This window comes from Rhinichthys klamathensis, unplaced genomic scaffold (genome assembly GCF_029890125.1).
Source record: "Rhinichthys klamathensis goyatoka isolate OS25496 unplaced genomic scaffold, OSU_Roscu_1.1 h1tg000470l_1, whole genome shotgun sequence".
Lineage (NCBI taxonomy): Eukaryota > Metazoa > Chordata > Actinopteri > Cypriniformes > Leuciscidae > Rhinichthys > Rhinichthys klamathensis.
This window is the reverse complement of record NW_026606959.1, coordinates 173,948-191,995: the sequence shown is the minus strand read 5'-3', so window position 1 is coordinate 191,995 and position 18,048 is coordinate 173,948. Positions and strand designations below refer to the sequence as shown.

Here is an 18,048-nt window from a genome sequence, read left to right as displayed (position 1 = left end):
GATAGATAGATAGATAGATAGATAGATAGATAGATAGATAGATAGATAGATAGATAGATATCTAGATAGATAGATAGATATCTAGATAGATAGTCATATAGCCATATCATTTTATATTACAGTTTTTTACAATCACTTTGCTACTATTTTCAGAACCTTGATGTCATTTTTCAAAACTCTAGACACAAAACTCAAAACGATAATCACTTGTAACACAGGCTGTCTAATGTTCAAAACATTGCATTGTGCATTCACATCTTTAAAGAAATCTTGCACTTGCACAATCATTGGTTCAAAAAACAAATTAACTGTTTGTAATATATTGATGCAAAACACAGTACAATCACAACATGGTTTTTTGAATCAAAGCAAAAATAATTAGCTATGAAATAGAAAAGAAAAGACAGTACTGTAAAACATCAAATGCATTGTTCCTCAACTTGCTGTTAGAAACTAAACAGGAGTGATTACTGTACTTCTACACTGTCATCAACTCTTTGTTGTGGATTTGGCCACAGGTTCTCATCTACATCACAATGGATGTTGGAAAATGACATCTTGGAAAAAACCTTTGGCATGGCGAGTCCAGGCCTGACACTGCTCTGCTGTGATTGGCAGAATTGGACACGCAGTTACAAGGGCCTGCATCTATACAGTACTGTACTGTCAATACTGTACATAGTCTGAAAAGGTGGTACAGTATTTGGCACCATAGACACAGTGTCTGATGAAGCATTACAGTATGATAAAATATTAGGCTACATCCATGGATATTGTAGTCTAATTGGTTCATGCCATGCTAATTGGTGACAATGAATCTTATTATCTTGAAACTTTCATGATTTACTGTAAACATGGAATATTGTTTGTCTGTTTCCATACAACTATGCATTAAGAGTAATGCAACAGTTACTTATCATTTTGAGCAGCTGTATCAATTGATAGTTAGATCATTGTAAGGAAATGAATAGACACTCATTTGAAATGTAATGTGTGAATTGCCTTTTGAAATAGTAGTACTGTGATGTTAAGTTGTGTCATATTGAACAGGTGATCTTTGTTGAATGAACAAATGATCTAAGTTTTATGTGTAGGCCTATTGTATCCAAGCAATTGAGAAAAGGGTTAGAGTTTTGAAAAATGTACTTTTTGATCATTGGTTGTGAGTTTTGTGTCTAGAGTTGTGAAAAATGACATCAAGGTTCTGAAAATAGTAACAAAGTGATTGTAAAAAACTGTAATATGGTTCTCATCATTCATATTGCCTACCGAGTATATGTCAAAGTAGCCCACCCCATCACATGGTATACCATGGTAACAACATCTTTGACCAGCAGAGGGAGCAGTAAAACTCAACAATAATGTCTGACACACACACACACACACACACACACACACACAGCAGGGTTTATGTTGTTAGAGGAGCGGCAGAGAGGCTCACAGCAGGGCTGAGTCTGATCGTTCTTTACGGGCTGATGGATTATCGGTCGGTTCGACTCCTCTGAACGGAATATTTGGGCTCTGTTCGGTCAGGTAAAGCGGGTTTCCCTCTTCTCGTGTCGTGACGTGTCTGTTAGTGTGTTTGAGCTGTTGCTTTGCTTATCTTACTGAACGCGCTGCTTCCAGAATCAATATTCATTTAGCACTTTTCCATACGCATTCTTCTCGTTTTCCCTTTGCGCGGTTTCTGAATACTCTTTTAAGATCATAAACTGATCTTATTCTTCACTCGAATAAAATGACAGATGGACATTATTTGAAGGGAAACAGTGTCGTTCCTGCATTGTCGGAGTTCAAGATTCAACACTTTCAGACTGAGACATTTATTGCGAAAAATGCGTTATTAAAGGAGCTGTCACCTAATATAGCCTACTTCTCCATATTTTAGTAGATATGCCAAATAACATGGGCTTTGCTTTTTCAATATCAAGAGTATAGGTTAAATTGAACTTGTGTAGCCTATAATATATGTTTACAGTATGGCAATATAGTCTAATATTTAAAAAATCCTGTACGTGCCAAGTTCTGAGAAATGCAATATTTTCTTGTTGGGTTCCAGACTAGTGTTTTAAATGACTCTAAGAGTAATTAATTACTAGCTACTAATTACATCTTTAACAATGTAATTAGATTACTGTACTAATTACTCTCTCTAAAAATGAATACAATTGCATAAATTATTCTTGAACTGAGAAAAGTGTGTAAATGGAGAAGGTTACATTAAACTGTTAAATTACATTTTGACATAAAATGTTGATGTTAAATTCACTATTGTTTTATATAAATTGTTATAGGCTACAATATTTAATGCAATTACATCAGAAGTAACTGTAATTATATTTCATAAAAATTTAGAGGAATCCCTTTACTTTTTCAAGGGAAAAGTGATTAAATTACAGTAAATAGATTACGTTTGGTTTATACATTTTTTTTTTAATTCAAGAAAGTGGTATAATCACAAAGGCAAAAAGTACAGAAATGATACACGAGTGTAGACATCTTAATAATTTATATACATTTTTTAAAGAGTTAAAGAAGTCAAGATTTTTGAGTCAAGAATATCACTATCATCTGAAGAAAGCATGTGTTTTTTTTAAACGAACTTGATGACCTTGAGACACTGTAAGGAGGGTCTTCAAGGATGTGTTTTATAGTTCTTGTCACATGACAGAATGGCTCCTTTTATTTCAGTGACTAAAAACTTGTAGGCTATTCAAGTAATTCTCTGTATGAGTTGCATTGTTGTATAGTTTTAGCCTTCACTAGTTCGTTTAAATAATCCTGTGGTGTGACACATTTTGAAAGTATGAATATTCCATGTCCTCTCTACTTTAAAACAAGGTCATAAAAGGGCATGAATAATAATGATTACACAAACATTTAACTAGTTTTAGATGGAGAATGGCATGTCGCACTGCAAGAGACTTCTGACAGTGTTAGTCATTAGAGTCACAGGGGTTTGCAGTTTTATTGCAAGAACAACAAAAAAAGGTGTTAAAGGTTAAACCCAAGCTGCAGCTGAAAACTTGTAGTACTTCAAATGTCAGTGCATACTTGTTTTTATGCCCACTGCAGACGAGTGAAGGGTGTAGTCAAGGAAGTGTGGTTTAATGCTCTCATGATGTGGCCTCTGACGGCTTTAACATCTGCTCAGTTCATCAGCTGCTGTGTGTGTTTGTGTGTGTACTTTAGATATGGTCAAAAAGCTTGTTGCAGGAATGAATTTAAGCTATTATCTGTATGTAGAGTTAATAACAGTTTCTGCTTCTGTGTGTCTGGGGTAAATTACATGTTGCTTGCTGGTGCTGTGTGTAGTGTTGTCAGTTTGTTTCAACAGACTTTGGTTGTCCTACATGGTATGTTTTTGCTTGCAAAACGTTTATAAAAGGGAAACCAGCACTGTGGGGGTTTCATTACCGTGTTTGTTTTTTAGCCCTTGTAACGTCTCACTTGTTGAAGGTCTTTTGTTAAGCAATGCAACTCCTAGTAGTGTTGTGTTATTTGTATGTGTGCTGCTATATTAAGTTTCTGTTGCTCTTGATTTCCCAGGTGACAGGAAGCTGTGCATGTATGGCTGATGGACAGGTGTCCGAACCAATCACAGGACAATGCTGGCACGGAGCCGTTTCATCGTGGTGCTGGTGGTGGGTGCGCTGCTGGCGGTGCTGAGTTTCAGCTTGCAGTATTGTAAGTGTGTGTGAACCACAATGAATGATTTCAGTCACGTTTCCTCTGTATGTGCTTACAGCTATTCATACATACTCGAATGTTTCCCTGGGGACTGCGGTGTATGTATGTTTAGTGTGTCAGGTGGGAATTTAACCTCCGCTGGATTGTATTTTACATTCTTGGGATGTGCCTGTGTGTGTGTGTTTTGTAATTCCAGTGGGAATATGGTCTCAATTAGACCGAATTCAACACACTAAACAAAAGTTGAAGTGCTATATCATGGATTTTTTTCCCGTTTCAGTAGAACACAATTTAAGTGATTATTTTTTAATTAGCCAATAAAACAAATATAAAAGACAAAGCGTGTCTATATACTCTTACAAAATCGTATGGTGGCACACAATGGAAATACCATTATTCTTTGGTTGAATACCATGGTATTACCATGCTAGGTGTCACAATCACTAGCTGCCTGTCCTGGACTACGTTGTTACTTGTTGATTATCCTTTCAATACACTACTTTGTTTGGATCCTCAACCCTGTGTGTCAGAGCAGTTTCATGACAGAAGACATGGATGGATCCAGCAGAGGAAATTCGGTTTTAAGGACTTGCATTGCCATGGCTTAGCTGAGCCCATAAAATCATGTATTCCTATAGGAAATAACGAACTGACTCTAGAACAATAGAGTCAGTTCGTATGTTTTGCTGCTGGTTGAGGGGAGGTCGAGTAGGGGGGGGTGGCCACTGGAGCTTGGCCAATCACAGTCTCCAGTACTTCCAGCTTTGATGGTGGCAAGTCCAGTTCTCTCAGCACTTCCCAGTCCGGTATTCCCAAGACCAGGGCCTCTTCACAACATGGCTGCCACACCAGAGTCTTCAGGTTGTCTTCGGCCCCACCAGCTCCATCGTGGGGATCTTTAGTCCCGTCCGCTCGGCTGTGGCGGTCATTTGGTGTGCAGTGGGGGTCTTCAGTCCCGTCTACACTGCCTTGGTGGTCATCTGCTCCACCATGGGGATCTTCAGCCTTGCCTGCCCAGTCCAGGACACTTGCACTGCCTGGTCTGCCCTGGCCTCTTACACTACCTCCGTCTCCAGTCCTTCTTCCACTCCAGGGACCTGGCCCTCCATCCCACCCGTGAGTCCGCCTCCGCTCCACCTTCCTTCTGGACTTCTATGACCCGTTGAGGAGCATCTGGATAACCAGCTGGAGTGCCCTTGGTATCCACCAGAGCGCACTCCCCTCTTGTTCACTGTCATTGCAACATGGACTACATTTCCCAGAACGCACTGCCCGGTCTCATCTTCCCTGATTGTTCTCAGCTATTTCTCATTACAGTCCCTGTCTATATAATCCTGGTTCATTTCAGTCACTCATTGCAAAGTCTTGTATGTGTCTGTATTGCATTTCTGAGCCTTGTATCCTTGTTGCCTGTGTCTTGGTTTTGATCTTTTGCCTGTTGCCCTGGATTTCCAGTAGCACCTCATTGCAGTACACATTGGATCCAGATCTAAGGGGTGGAGATGGGTAGGATTAGGGGTGTGGTTAGGGATCAGGGGGCGGAGATGGGTAGGTTTAGGTATATGTAATATAGGTATATATCTGGATCCAACTCCTTCCCCTGGATTTTGTGTTCTGCAGTGAGGACCATCTCTGGATTTCTCTGTTTGCCTGTGCCTTGGACTCTGTCATTGTTTGGACTGTGCAATTGACATCTTGCCTGTTTTGGACTACGATTGTGGATTATCCCTTCAATTATCCTGTGTGTCAGAGCAGTTTCATGACACTAGGCCACCATGAACACCCTCAATATTTAGATTTTTGGTCAGTCAATATGGGTTTTTCAATAACAAATTCTTAAACATCTACAAAACAGTACTGTGGTGTTACTTTGAAATATACCATGGTGCTTAAATTCACTCCAGGGTACTTGATGGTGCATGCCCAACAAACAAACCTGTAATTTAGCATTCTGGGAACCACTAATCTAAGATCCTTTCTTGCAATGTATAGAAGAAAGCATCACATTGAATGAAACGGCTTATGTCTGATCCACTGCTCAGAAATATGTCAAACAATTTTGAAGTCGCAATAAAATGGAAGTAGCGACAAATATTTTCTTACGTATTATGACGCACAACCAAGTGGAACAGATTATCGGAAAAGAAAAAATCTAGGACGAGGACTTGGTTCTATCCATCGGTTGTTGATTGGATGTTGAGGATGTTAAAAGTGGAGGCAGATAAATGCAAGATTGCAAGGGCGGGGTTAAAAAAAACGAAATGATTGGAGAAGTCCTGCATACATCACCAGAGAGAAGTGTGCTGTTTTCATTGGAAGGTCCAGTTATGACATTTTGATTAATCCTTTCCCTGCCAAAGATGGAATTTTCCATAATTTATAACACACTTTCCCGCCAATTACGTAATTTTCCTTCATTAACGACACAACACTTCCCTGACATTGATGGAATTTCAGTCATTTATGACAACACTTCCCTGGCATTGATGGAATTTTTCGGCAATCCATGTTTTCACTGTTATACGGTAAGGGGGCGCTATCACGCATCTTCTGAAATAGTACAGAATCTGCAGATCAAACACAGGCAAAGAAGAAGCAGAAACAAGCGATAGAAGCATTGCTTACGCACATAAATAATGTGATCATAAAACATTAAACAGCATATAAATCAAAATGCCTGACGCTACTGAATAAAATGTCGACCCAGGTAGGGTTAATGACTGTGAGTGTGAAGCTTTGGGGGTGTTGATGGACTCGATCTACTCCACCTATGTTTTGATCATCGTTCTGAATCCGATCTGGACGTAGTGTTTGACAAAAATGTGATTTTTGCTTTTTTATGAAACGTGCCCACATTCAAGTGTTGATAAAAAAGAATACACGAAGCCTAGAATAATTGTTTTAAGCAGTCTCTCATTCTTTTGACATATCATGTTCAGACAATAATACAACTAGTAGGGCCGGGACTTTAACGCGTTAATTAAGATTAATTAATTACACACTTTAACGCGTTAATTAATTACACAAATTATTTTAATCGCACTTCTTTTTGCACCGCGGAACGTTTCTCACTGGATGAGTTTCGGCGGACCGATTATACTGGCGCACCAACTAGCGTTCATGACGAAAAAGCTGGCGAGATCGCTATGGGCTCTATGCACTGCGGTATTTCCGGTGAAGGTCTAAGGATGCTGGATTACTTCCGCCGATCGCAGAGTCCAATGCTATACCGAGAATTTATATTGGTTTTTATACTCTATTGCTATACTAAAGAAACGTTAGTCACAAAAACAGACAAAACAGACACCCCTCATTTTGTTTATGCTTCTTTGTTTATTATATTAAATAAACATAACTATATATAAAATTACATCTAAACGTATTAAAGTTTCGTTTCAAAGACGAGAGGACAGTAAATTTTGAAGACTCTGCCATAATCCCGTTTTCCTCGGTTTTCCTCCACTTTAAATCTCCCCAACCGGAAAAGCAAGAGCATCCTTGCATCAAACGCGGAAGTTATGCGTGCATATAGCCCATTCGCTTTGGTTGGCCGGTGGCTGGGAAATTTTGTTACAAAAAACGAACGGATGGAAGCGTCGATAAGAGCATGGTTGTGTGCAAGCTATGCAACAAGGAATTCGCTATTGCTATTAGTGTAGTGTAGCAATATGCTATTGCTACACTTAATGGCAAAAATTGCACTGGTCTGCTGGACTTGGTTGAACAAAAATAAACTATTGTGTTGCTTAAGCTTATGTATTCAGTCATTATTCAATGGTATACTAAAAATCCATGTGAAAAAAATTAATTCTCACTGTTCGCAGGTCAAATATTTATGCGATTAAAATGCGATTAATTTCGATTAATTAATTACAAAGCCTCTAATTAATTAGATTAATTTTTTTAATCGAGTCCCGGCCCTAACAACTAGATATTATGCGGGGCCTTGACATTTTTGTGAGAATGATAAAAAATGCTGGCGCTGGCATCAAAAAAAAAAAAAAAAAGCTTGTGTGGAAAGAGTTAAACAATTCAAGTTCAAAACAACAAAATTTAAATTGCTTGCTATGTGAGTTAGAACATGCATTTAGAAAATAGATGAATTTTAAGTGAACTTTCATTTCATGCTGACTTTAAGACAAGTACAGACTCTCTCTGACCCCATTTACATGAGCTTGTTAAGTTTGGGGCCCGCCAGCTGACACATGGATGATACTTTACAGACGGTTGGTTTAGAGTAGACAGTCTAAATGCAGTCTCTGGAATCATATCATGTTTACATGATATATTTTTAAGACTTCAAACCGAGCAGTCAAAAAACCCGGAAGTCCCAAAGTCATTAGTGAGGATATGATTTGCAGAAGAGAAATGTTTATGTATTTTTATAATGTAAGGGTCAGTTAGATTGGCTTTTTGAGACAGATTATTCCCAGATTAGACCCCAGTGTCCCACGTCCCTGACTGAAAATCCTCTTTCGCAGAGGAATGCGGTTATCTGTATCTTAGAAACCAGCCCCGCAGATTAAACATTTCATGTCACTGTGACAGCTGCAGGGAAATCCTGCTAATTTAGTCGTTTAACAGCACAGATGGTAAGAATTTGCAAAGCCAACTCAAATGAAACCAAACATGACTTTTTTTTTTTGGATAAGGTAAGTAGGGATTGGTCAGTGATACTCTTAATATCCACCCTCTGCATCCCACATCCAATCACAGCTCAGTCTGAGCAACAGGATCTACCTGGCCAGTATACGAGAACCAAGTGTTTGTTGTGTTCAGACATGAAAGAGTCGACCTTTGACATGCTTTACAGTCTCTCTCTCTGTCCTTAAGTGTGTGTTCACACTTGGCAGGTTTGGGTAGATTAAAACGAATTCTGGTGCGATTGCTCTGTTAGTGTGGTCCATTTAAATAACTGTGATCCCTGTCCAAACAAGCGGACCGAGAGTCGAGCTGAAACGATGGGTCTGAAAAGATGGGTCTTGTTCCACTTTCAAACGAACTCTGGTGCGGTTCGACTGCAATATGAACGCATCACCGACCAAAAACATCCAAACAAACCAAAAATAGGACATGATGTCACAAGATGTGACAGAATGCTCAAGCATACCTGTTTTTTTCTCGTCATAGTCGCGATGTTGCCCATCACAGTTCAGTATAGGCATCAGAAACGCGTCTCCTCACAACAGATCTATGTTTGTGTGTGTGACGGAGGGATTCCTGCTGCTGTTTTGACTACTTTACACATTTTATAAGCTCTTCACGAGTTCTAAGCTGGTAAAATACCACCATATGTAGGCTACGCACATATAGTGAGCGAATTTACCCCAGCACACAGGATTTTGGATGTTCGACAAGTTCCGTCTCAAAATATACGTCATAAAAGCCATTTATCTTTAGATTCGATGTTAAAAATGACAGTGTGAATGCTAAGCTGTGATGGAGACCCTATCACATAAGTGAACCAGGACTAACCTGTTTGGTTAGATTAAAACGAACTCTAGTGCGATTTGCCTTGTTAGTGCGGTTCATTTGAATAAGTGTGAACGCTGCCATCCGAACCCTGGTGCCACCAAACAAGCGCACCGAGACTCTGAAAAGATGAGTCTCAGTCCACTTCCAATGAACCTGTGTGGTTCGAAGGAAATATGAACGCAACATGGACCAAAAACATGTAAACGAACCAAAAAACGGGAATATGAGACCCTAAAAAGGAAAGAATGCTCACGCATACCTGTTTTCTCTCATCATAGTCGCAGTGTTGCCCATCGCAGTTCAGTATAGGCATCAGAAAGTGTCTCCCCGCAGCAGGTCTATGTTTGTGTGTGTGACGGAGGGATTCCTGCCACTGGTTTGACTCATATACACATTTTATAAGCTCCTCACGAGTTCTCAGCTGGTCAAAATACCATCATTGATGTAAGCTACGGACATATAGCGAGCACCCTTAGCTTAGCACACAGCATTGTTTTGGATGTTCGGTAAGTTCCGTCTCAAAATAGGCAATACATCATAAAAGCTGACCAATCAGGTTGTGAACGTATTCATATGCCTTTAGGTTCAGTTGTAAAAATGCCAATCTGAACGCTAAGCGGACCAGGACTAAATGTTTTTATTTGGTCTGGACCAAGCGAACTGAACTGAAGTGTGAACACACCTTAAACCATTTCACTGTTTTTTTACCATGTTGTGCATCCACCTTGAGACCAGTTGCTTAAAACTCATTGCAAAAATGCAGTGTCATTTTAAGTGACAGTTTTGGTCTGATATGGGTTGCACTAATGCTGATTATGTTTGTCATCCTTACTGTCATTCTGCCTTCCTCACGTTGCCTGTTTCCTTCACCCTGTGTGAGGTCATTACTAATTCATTCCCTCCTTTGTGGTTTGTCCAACATGAGCTGAAAGCTGTCTGAATGTAGGACAGAACCGAGAGAACTCTCTCTCTCTCTCTCTCTCTTTACTTCAGTTCACTCAAGCATGACTGATGCCGTTTTAAAGAAAGAGGCTCCAGGTCTGTAGACTAACAAGCAGACGGAGAGAAAGAAGCTATACATTGAAAATGAGAAAGAGAGAAGTGAAGGATGAAAGAGGACCTGTTCTCATCCTGGTTAATTGTGTGTTTCTGTCAGGATTGCTTCATCGCTGAAGTGCACAATCCCAACACACACACACACACACACACACAATATCAGCCCAATGGCCTTGAACAGCAGTATAAACACTGTCTGTCCTGTTTGATTTGTGTGTATTGTATTTGTGTTTTAGGTTTGTGTGATTTTTCTTGTACACACTATACTCAGCTACAAAGAGCTCTTTGTGTGGCCGGCCTCTACACAGAGCTGTCCTGTGATTGGCTGAGAGTTTGGAGCTAAAATGTGATTGGTCAGGCCACTTTTAGAGGCGGGAGTAAGTCAGAGGGGGGTTTGATGCTGAATTAAAACCAGTATGAGGTGCACAAACACACACACCTCCACAATGTCCGTCGCTGCACGTATAAACCAGCTAACCGTTATACTTCTGTCTGGTGAGTTTAACTCCTGATTGGTTACATCAGTAGTTAGAAATGCTGGAAATAAAGTGTTCATTTAGCCCAATGCCATTTATTCATTCATTTATTTTGTATTTAGCAGTTTGGTTGTTTCTATGATAACATTGTTTTTTTCATAATATTGTGCGTGTATTCCAAATTTAGTTGTTATATAAAAGGGAAAAAAAAATTTGTTAGCATCAGAGGTGTAAAGTCCATGTTCAGAAAGTAAAAGTCCTCCTCAGTATTTTGTTCCAATCAACTGGATTTGCTAATTAGCAGTGTTTCAGCCAGGAGATTGAGCTAATTAGTGAAATCATCTGACTGAGTTCATGTGTGGAATAAATATATCTGGCTTTACTTTTACTTTCTGACCCCTGGACTTTACACCTCTGGTTAGCATTGCATAGTTTTGCTTGTGTCAGGTTTATGTTCAGTTTTTTTCTTTTTATGTTGACCCAGTTTCCTAGTGTATTTCTGTTTGTTCCTTTATTCTGTTCACCTGGTTCCCATTAATTAGCTTATTAGGAAACAGAATTATGTTGTATTTAAGTTATAATGTATTTAAGTTTATTAGATTATAATGTATTTAAGAGTTTGAGGATGATGCTGCAGGTTTCTCTTAAACATTTCACATTATTTAAGAATCATCATATCTTATTTTCACATTTTATCCACGTATGTGTTTTTAAATAAAAACAATCATAATTCAGTTTTTCATAGTGTGCGTGAAACAGTTTAGATTCTATAAATGCTCTTTTTGGACTGGGTTAATAAATGCTGGTATGTAAGAGTATGTTTACTCTAAGAGTATGTTTTCAGAGTACAGTTTATTCTTTTGCTTAAAGAAAATTACATTTATCATAATATAAAAGTTGCTGTAATTTATTTGTGTGTACTTAAAGTGCAAATATGTAGCTCAAAGATGTTGGTCTTGTGTTTTTATATGTCACATTGAAGGATTGTAGGGCCCTCTTTCTGGTAGCTGTCAATCACTGGCTAATATCCGGTCAGACTCCTCCCACTGCCCTCATCGCCATGGCAATTCCCAAAATCCAACAATCCGCAGCACTGTGCAGCCTCAATGTTTGTTCTGAGGTCAGAACTGAGGAAGCTGGAAATAGTGTGTGTGCCTGTGCTTTAATGACTCTCATAGTCCTTTCTTTCTTTCCCTAGTGCACCTCATTCCAACCAATCCAGTGGCAGAGCAAAGGTCACTTGGAAAAAGCAGAAAGCGTGTGAATCCAGTCCTCCATACGGATCCTCCCGCCCCTGACCCCATCCGAGACACCCACCAGTACTGTAATTACCCCAACCTCAGCGAGCACGGCTGGGAGGGTAAGAAACACACACACACACACACACGTTTACCTCCTCACACACCTGAAGACTCTCAGACGTGGTGTGATGTAGTTGTGTGTGTCGTAGGTCACAGTCCGGCGGACTACAGGCTGCTGTCGGTCCAGGTGATGATTCGTCATGGAGACCGTTTCCCTTTATACTCCATCCCAAAAACCAAGAAACCCGCCATAGATTGCACTCTATCAGAGAAGAGGTATGCATTCATATCTTATGGATCTGATGATTATATCCTTCTGATTATCTGTCCGTTCGTCTGTCTATCTATCCCACTGTCTATCTGTCCATCCATCCACCAGTCCATCCATCTATCTATCCCACTGTCTGTCTGTCCATCTATCTATCTCTCCGTCCGTCCGTCCATCTATCTGTCCCTCCGTCCGTCCATCTATCCCACTGTCCGTCCGTCCATCTATCCCACTGTCTGTCTGTCCATCTATCTATCCCTCTGTCTGTCCATCCATCCATCTATCTCTCCGTCCGTCCATCTATCTATCCCTCCGTCTGTCCATCCATCCAACTGTCTGTCTGTCTGTCCATCCCACTGTCTGTCTGTCCATCCATCCTCCAGTCCATCCATCCATCTATCCCACTCTCCGTCCGTCCGTCCATCTATCTATCTATCCCACTGTCCGTCCGTCCATCTATCTATCTATCCCACTGTCCGTCCGTCTATCTATCTATCTATCTATCTATCTATCTATCTATCTATCTATCTATCTATCTATCTATCTATCCCACTGTCTGTCTGTCCATCTATCTATCTATCCCACTGTCTGTCTGTCCATCTATCTATCTATCCCACTGTCTGTCTCTATCTATCTATCCCACTGTCTGTCTGTCCATCTATCTATCTATCCCACTGTCTGTCTGTCCATCTATCTATCCCACTGTCTGTCTGTCCATCTATCTATCTATCCCACTGTCTGTCCATCTATCTATCTATCTATCCCACTGTCTGTCCATCTATCTATCCCACTGTCTGTCTGTCCATCTATCTATCTATCCCACTGTCTGTCCATCTATCTATCCCACTGTCTGTCTGTCCATCTATCTATCCCACTGTCTGTCCATCTATCTATTCCACTGTCTATCTGTCCATCCATCCACCAGTCCATCTATCTCACTGTCCGTCCGTCCATCCATCCCTCCGTCCGTCCATCCATCATCCCACTGTCTGTCTGTCCATCCCACTGTCTGTCTGTCCCTCCAACCATCCATCCATCCATCCATCTATCCCATTCTGTCCATCCATCCACCAGTTCATCCATCCATCTCACTATCCGTCCGTCCATCTGTCCGTCCATCTATCTATCCCACTGTCTGTCTGTCCATCCATTCATCCATTCGTCCATCTATCCATCCCACTGTCCGTCCGTCCGTCCGTCCATCCATCTGTCTGTCCATCTATCCCACTGTCTGTCCATCCATCCCACTGTCTGTCCGTCCGTCTCTATCTATCTGTATGTCTGTCACAATATATAATGAAATGACTGAAAAAGTACATAATGCATCATTTTAAAAGTCTGCCTGTTTTCAAGGTCCATCATATTAGAAGATTGTTTTTTTTTTGAGTGCTTACAACTGATCAGTGGACTTATGTTTGTGTGTTTATCAGGTTTACTGTTTATCAATAGGGCATGCAGTTTATGAATCGTTATCAGATTAATATTCCATTCCCGCAGTCGTCTTTTATCCATCCCTGATCCGTGTCGCCGTGGTTACGGCAGCAGTGAAGAGTCACTGTGATGCTACCTAAAATAACATTATTGTTTCCATGGTTTCATCATTGTATTCTAACCAATGACATGACAAATGCTGTGCTCCAGAATATCCCAAGAATTATTAATCACGCACAGCAACCCATAATATTCCCACGATGTCTTAGATTTATGTATTACAAAGTAATCCTCAACCATAAATCCTTCTGTCTCTTTCTCTTTATCAAGCTCTAGTTCTTCACAAACCTTGCTATCTAAATGCAGACATACCCTAAAAGCTCTGATGTGTGATTGCCTTTGTGAGCCGACCCGACATGACCGTAATGCTCTGACGGGTTCTGACTGAAAATGAAGATGTATTATAATAAACTGCAGTAATCCAACATCCCTCCTGGAGTTTTCTGAAGTCTATTAAAAATGATCAACTTTACCTCAGAGTCTATTGCAGATAGTGCATATAGTAATAGAACAGAACATAATTTTGTTTTGATTTATCCATAGTTGCATTAGATCTGCATTAAATCTATGCAATCATTTTTTTTAATGATGCATGTTTCGTGTAATTGTGGTAGCATTATGTATCTTGATAATGCTGTTGTCTTTAACAGTCGCTGAGCATTAGTTTCGGGAACAAAGCTCATAGCAGACCTCTGCCCTTGACTTTTATTGTTTTTAACTAATGTTAATTATTTTACTACAGACTAACCCACGTCCTATTCCTGAAAGTAAAAATTAGCATTTTTATAATAAACCAAAAGATTAATCGACTTTTTTATTCCCTTTGAAGATGTCCCGTGTGCATATAGATCAGCTTGAAAAATTCAAATGGTTTCTAGCGTCTATCATTATACATGTTAGCATGCCTCCCCGTTGTGGATATATCTTGTAATGACATTCTCACGTGGCTCCCCAGAGCTGCTTATTGCCCATTATGATGCATATTGTGTTTAGACCCGAAGTCTTCAATCCTGCAATCCTGTAGAGTTCAGCTCCAAACCTGATCAAACACACCTGAAGCAGCTGATCAAGCTCTTCAGAATCACTAAACAATATACAGGCAGGTGAGCTGAAGTGTTGGAAATATACTTTGCAGGACAGTGGGTCCTCAGGAGACATCTGCTTCAGGCTGTTGATCTGGAAAAAGGTTTCATGAATGTAACGCATACATTTATTTCAGATTTAAAATAAGTTCTAAAACATATTTCATGGTTGTAATTTCACAGAAAGCCCTCTCACCCCCTTTTGGCCGCCTTCATTAGTCACATGGCTCTCGGTGGGCGTGGTCACTGGGACGCATCACTGGGATCTCTGCCCCGATTACCCAATCACAACACCTGTGAAATGGGAGAGCTTACACAGACAGGTAACCAGTCATAGGCTGCGTCTGAATTCGCATTCTCTCTTGAGTTGGTACTTATTTTGAATAAGTAATTACTTCACAACTGCTAAGAAAGTATGTTCTATATAGTATGAATGTAATCTGGACGTACTACTTTCGCTATGTTGTTTATCATGTGACGTACCAGCTCCAGGGTCAGTTGTGTCGCTTCACTGCCATTCACAAATCCTCTCCCGTGGCCTCATGGGATAGTAAAGTGTCCATCATATCAGAGCCCGTCTAACGGAGAGCCTTGGCACTTCCTATTAGCCCCATTGTGTATCATCTTGGTTGCAGTTCCATTAGAATTCCACTGGAGGTGATCACAGGCGAGTGCAGAATGAATGGGAGTCTATGGAGCTAAACGGCTAAATGTATCTCTTTCTCCTGCTTGTCGTTGAATCAACATATATTTTATTGTTGATTCTGCAAGTTCAATATAAGTTATAGGGCAAAAGTCGAATGAACGAGTACTTATGTCCTTTCGATTTCTTACAGGTTGGGCCGTTGTTGCCTGAAACACGCTAGCATTCTGCTATTATGTGACGTCATCACATTTTTGAATGGATTTTTAGAACAGATAAATGCAATTTTCAGCTGAGTGTATTATCTTAGCCCTCCCTTTTGAATGCAACTTTCAAATTACTTGACAAAAAAATTACATTCTGAGAAAAGTGGATTTCTGGGGGTGAAACCCCATAGACTCCCATTCATTCTGCACTCGCCTGTGAGCGCCCCCGCATGGACAGAGACGTGTTACTGCAGCCAGTCCAGAAACCGGAAGTAACCAGACAGTGCCAATTCTCTTCAATTAGACATTCTCTGATCATATGCACACTTCAGAATCTCACCGGAAGTAGTTGGTCATTCGGGTACTTTTCACCTACTCTTTTATGAGTACTCTGAAATCAGACATACTACTTTTCGTCAACTATAATATAGCGGGAAGTGTGTGATTTTGGATGCAGCCACAGAGTGGCAATATTTATGTAAAATCTATATGTGTGTGTGTGTATATTTTATGAATAAAAATATACAGTATATACATGTTGTATTCTTGGTGTGAAACTATCATTAACTAAAATCCCCAAAAAAGTGCTGCTTGAAATCAAATAAATGTTAACTGGAATAAAAAAAAAAAAAAATTATATAAAAATGAAACGCATGTTATTTCATTTAGTTGCCCGGGCAAAATTTCTCATTTTTGCTTATTTTAAGTACTAGAATAACTAAATTCCGTATAAAAACTTATACAAATTATATAATTTTAAAGAAAATCTAATAAAAATCACAAAAACATTCAACAAAAAACTAATTGAAATTATTAACAAAAACTGTAGTAATATATCAATGACACTAAAATATCACTGGTGTGAAACGTTACTGGCCATGCTTACTAATATTTCTTTCACTTTTTCTCTCTATCAGGAGTCGTACAGCACTTGAAAAACGGCGATCATTTTCGCCAGGCCTACATCAAGCGTCAAAATCTGCTCACGGCTGATTGGTCACCGCGGCAGTTGTGGGTGGAGACTACAGGTAAAAGCCGCACCCTCCAGAGTGGATTGGCCTTCCTCTTCGGCTTCCTCCCACATTTCGATTGGTCGCGTCTGACGGTTAGACAGCAGTGGAGTACGCTTTTCTGCGGTTCCTCGTGCGACTGTCCCACGCGCAACCGGTACCTGGACCAGGAGCAGCGCAGGCAGTATCACCAGAGGACTGCCGACACTGAACTCGAACGCACGTATGTCACCATGGCCAAGACGTTGGGCGTGGCCACAAAAACTCTGAGGGCGGCCAATCCCGTGGATGCTTTGTTGTGTCACTTTTGCCACGGTCTTCCCTTTCCGTGCTCCAGCACGCAGACTACATCACATGTTTCGGATGAGGGGGCGTGTCTTACACTACAGCACTTTGCTGTGATTCGACGGCAGCAGAAAGACGACGAACTGGAGCGGCGGGAGGCGGGGCTTTATCGTCGCTATGCTGTGCTCGCGGCTCATCCGTACCTCAACCGCACCGCAGCGCGACTGGAGAAGATCGCCAGAGGAAGCCAGACGCGCAAAGGCACAGAAGAGGCGGCCTTCGCTTTAGCATCTGCTCATGACGTGACCATGGCGCCGTTGCTAAGCGCGCTCGGTCTGGAAGGGGCGGGATTTCCACGGTTTGCGGCCCGCTTAGTGTTTGAGCTGTGGAGTAGCCCCAAAGCGAAAGACCAAGAAAGAAAGAATGAAAGGAAACGTGGAAAGTGGTTGGACGATATGTTTATTCGCGTTCTTTATAACGGAGAGGACTTGACCTTTGACACCGCTTTCTGCCGTGACCACAATCGACACTCTGCTCAGCCACTGTGCCCTCTGGGTAATTTCCTGTCGTTTGTGAGGAAGGATATGTTCAATATTGTTAACGCTACGAGTTACCAGCAGGCCTGCCGCCAAATTGTACTGTAATATATGAACAGAGCACCAAGGGAGGATTAACAGGAATAATTTACCCAAATATTCTGTACAATTCTGTCATCATTTGCTTCATGTTGTTCCAAATCCATATGACTTTTCGTGGAATGCATATGGCAATACTATCAATAATGAGACTTTAAAGCTCCAAAAAAAGCAAGAAAATCTCACTAAAAGTCCATTCGACTTATGCACTATATACAAGAGGAGTTTCCAGGTGCATGTCACTGCATGTTTTCATTGTATGGATCAATAGCAGCTTTAACGTTTTTCAAAATTTCTCCTTTTGTTTTCCGAAAAAGGTTTGAAATGACGTGAAAGTGAGAATTTCAGAATTTTTATTTTTGGGTGAACTGTTCCTTTAAGAGCGAGTACTACTAATGTTTTTGATGTAGTGTTAAGTCTGAGGACCAAA

General features: G+C 40.5%; 1 protein-coding gene across 2 annotated transcripts; it reads left to right on the top strand.

The window, feature by feature from the left end:
• Window positions 1–1,396: 1,396 nt before the first annotated feature.
• Window positions 1,397–17,637, top strand: pxylp1 (2-phosphoxylose phosphatase 1). Of its 2 annotated transcripts, XM_056236885.1 has the most exons (6): window positions 1,397–1,533; window positions 3,550–3,687; window positions 11,896–12,057; window positions 12,148–12,274; window positions 15,023–15,162; window positions 16,606–17,637. In XM_056236885.1, the coding sequence occupies exons 2-6, from the start codon at window positions 3,609–3,611 to the stop codon at window positions 17,625–17,627; spliced, it is 1,530 nt and encodes a 509-aa protein (XP_056092860.1). In that variant the 5' UTR covers window positions 1,397–1,533; window positions 3,550–3,608; the 3' UTR covers window positions 17,628–17,637. The 2 variants fall into 2 exon arrangements, with proteins under 2 accessions (XP_056092860.1, XP_056092862.1); XM_056236887.1 differs by lacking the exons at window positions 1,397–1,533; window positions 3,550–3,687 and adding an exon at window positions 10,662–10,716.
• The last annotated feature ends 411 nt before the right edge of the window (window positions 17,638–18,048 follow it).

What these genes read in the sequence shown, in the direction of transcription:
- pxylp1 (XM_056236885.1), top strand. Translation starts at nt 3,609, where the DNA reads ATGCTGGCACGGAGCCGTTTCATCGTGGTGCTGGTGGTGGGTGCGCTG. An exon ending in CAGCGAGCACGGCTGGGAGG is followed by an intron (nt 12,058 to 12,147) that starts GTAAGAAACACA and finishes TGTGTGTCGTAG; the next exon opens with GTCACAGTCCGGCGGACTAC. An exon ending in GGGAGAGCTTACACAGACAG is followed by an intron (nt 15,163 to 16,605) that starts GTAACCAGTCAT and finishes TCTCTCTATCAG; the next exon opens with GAGTCGTACAGCACTTGAAA.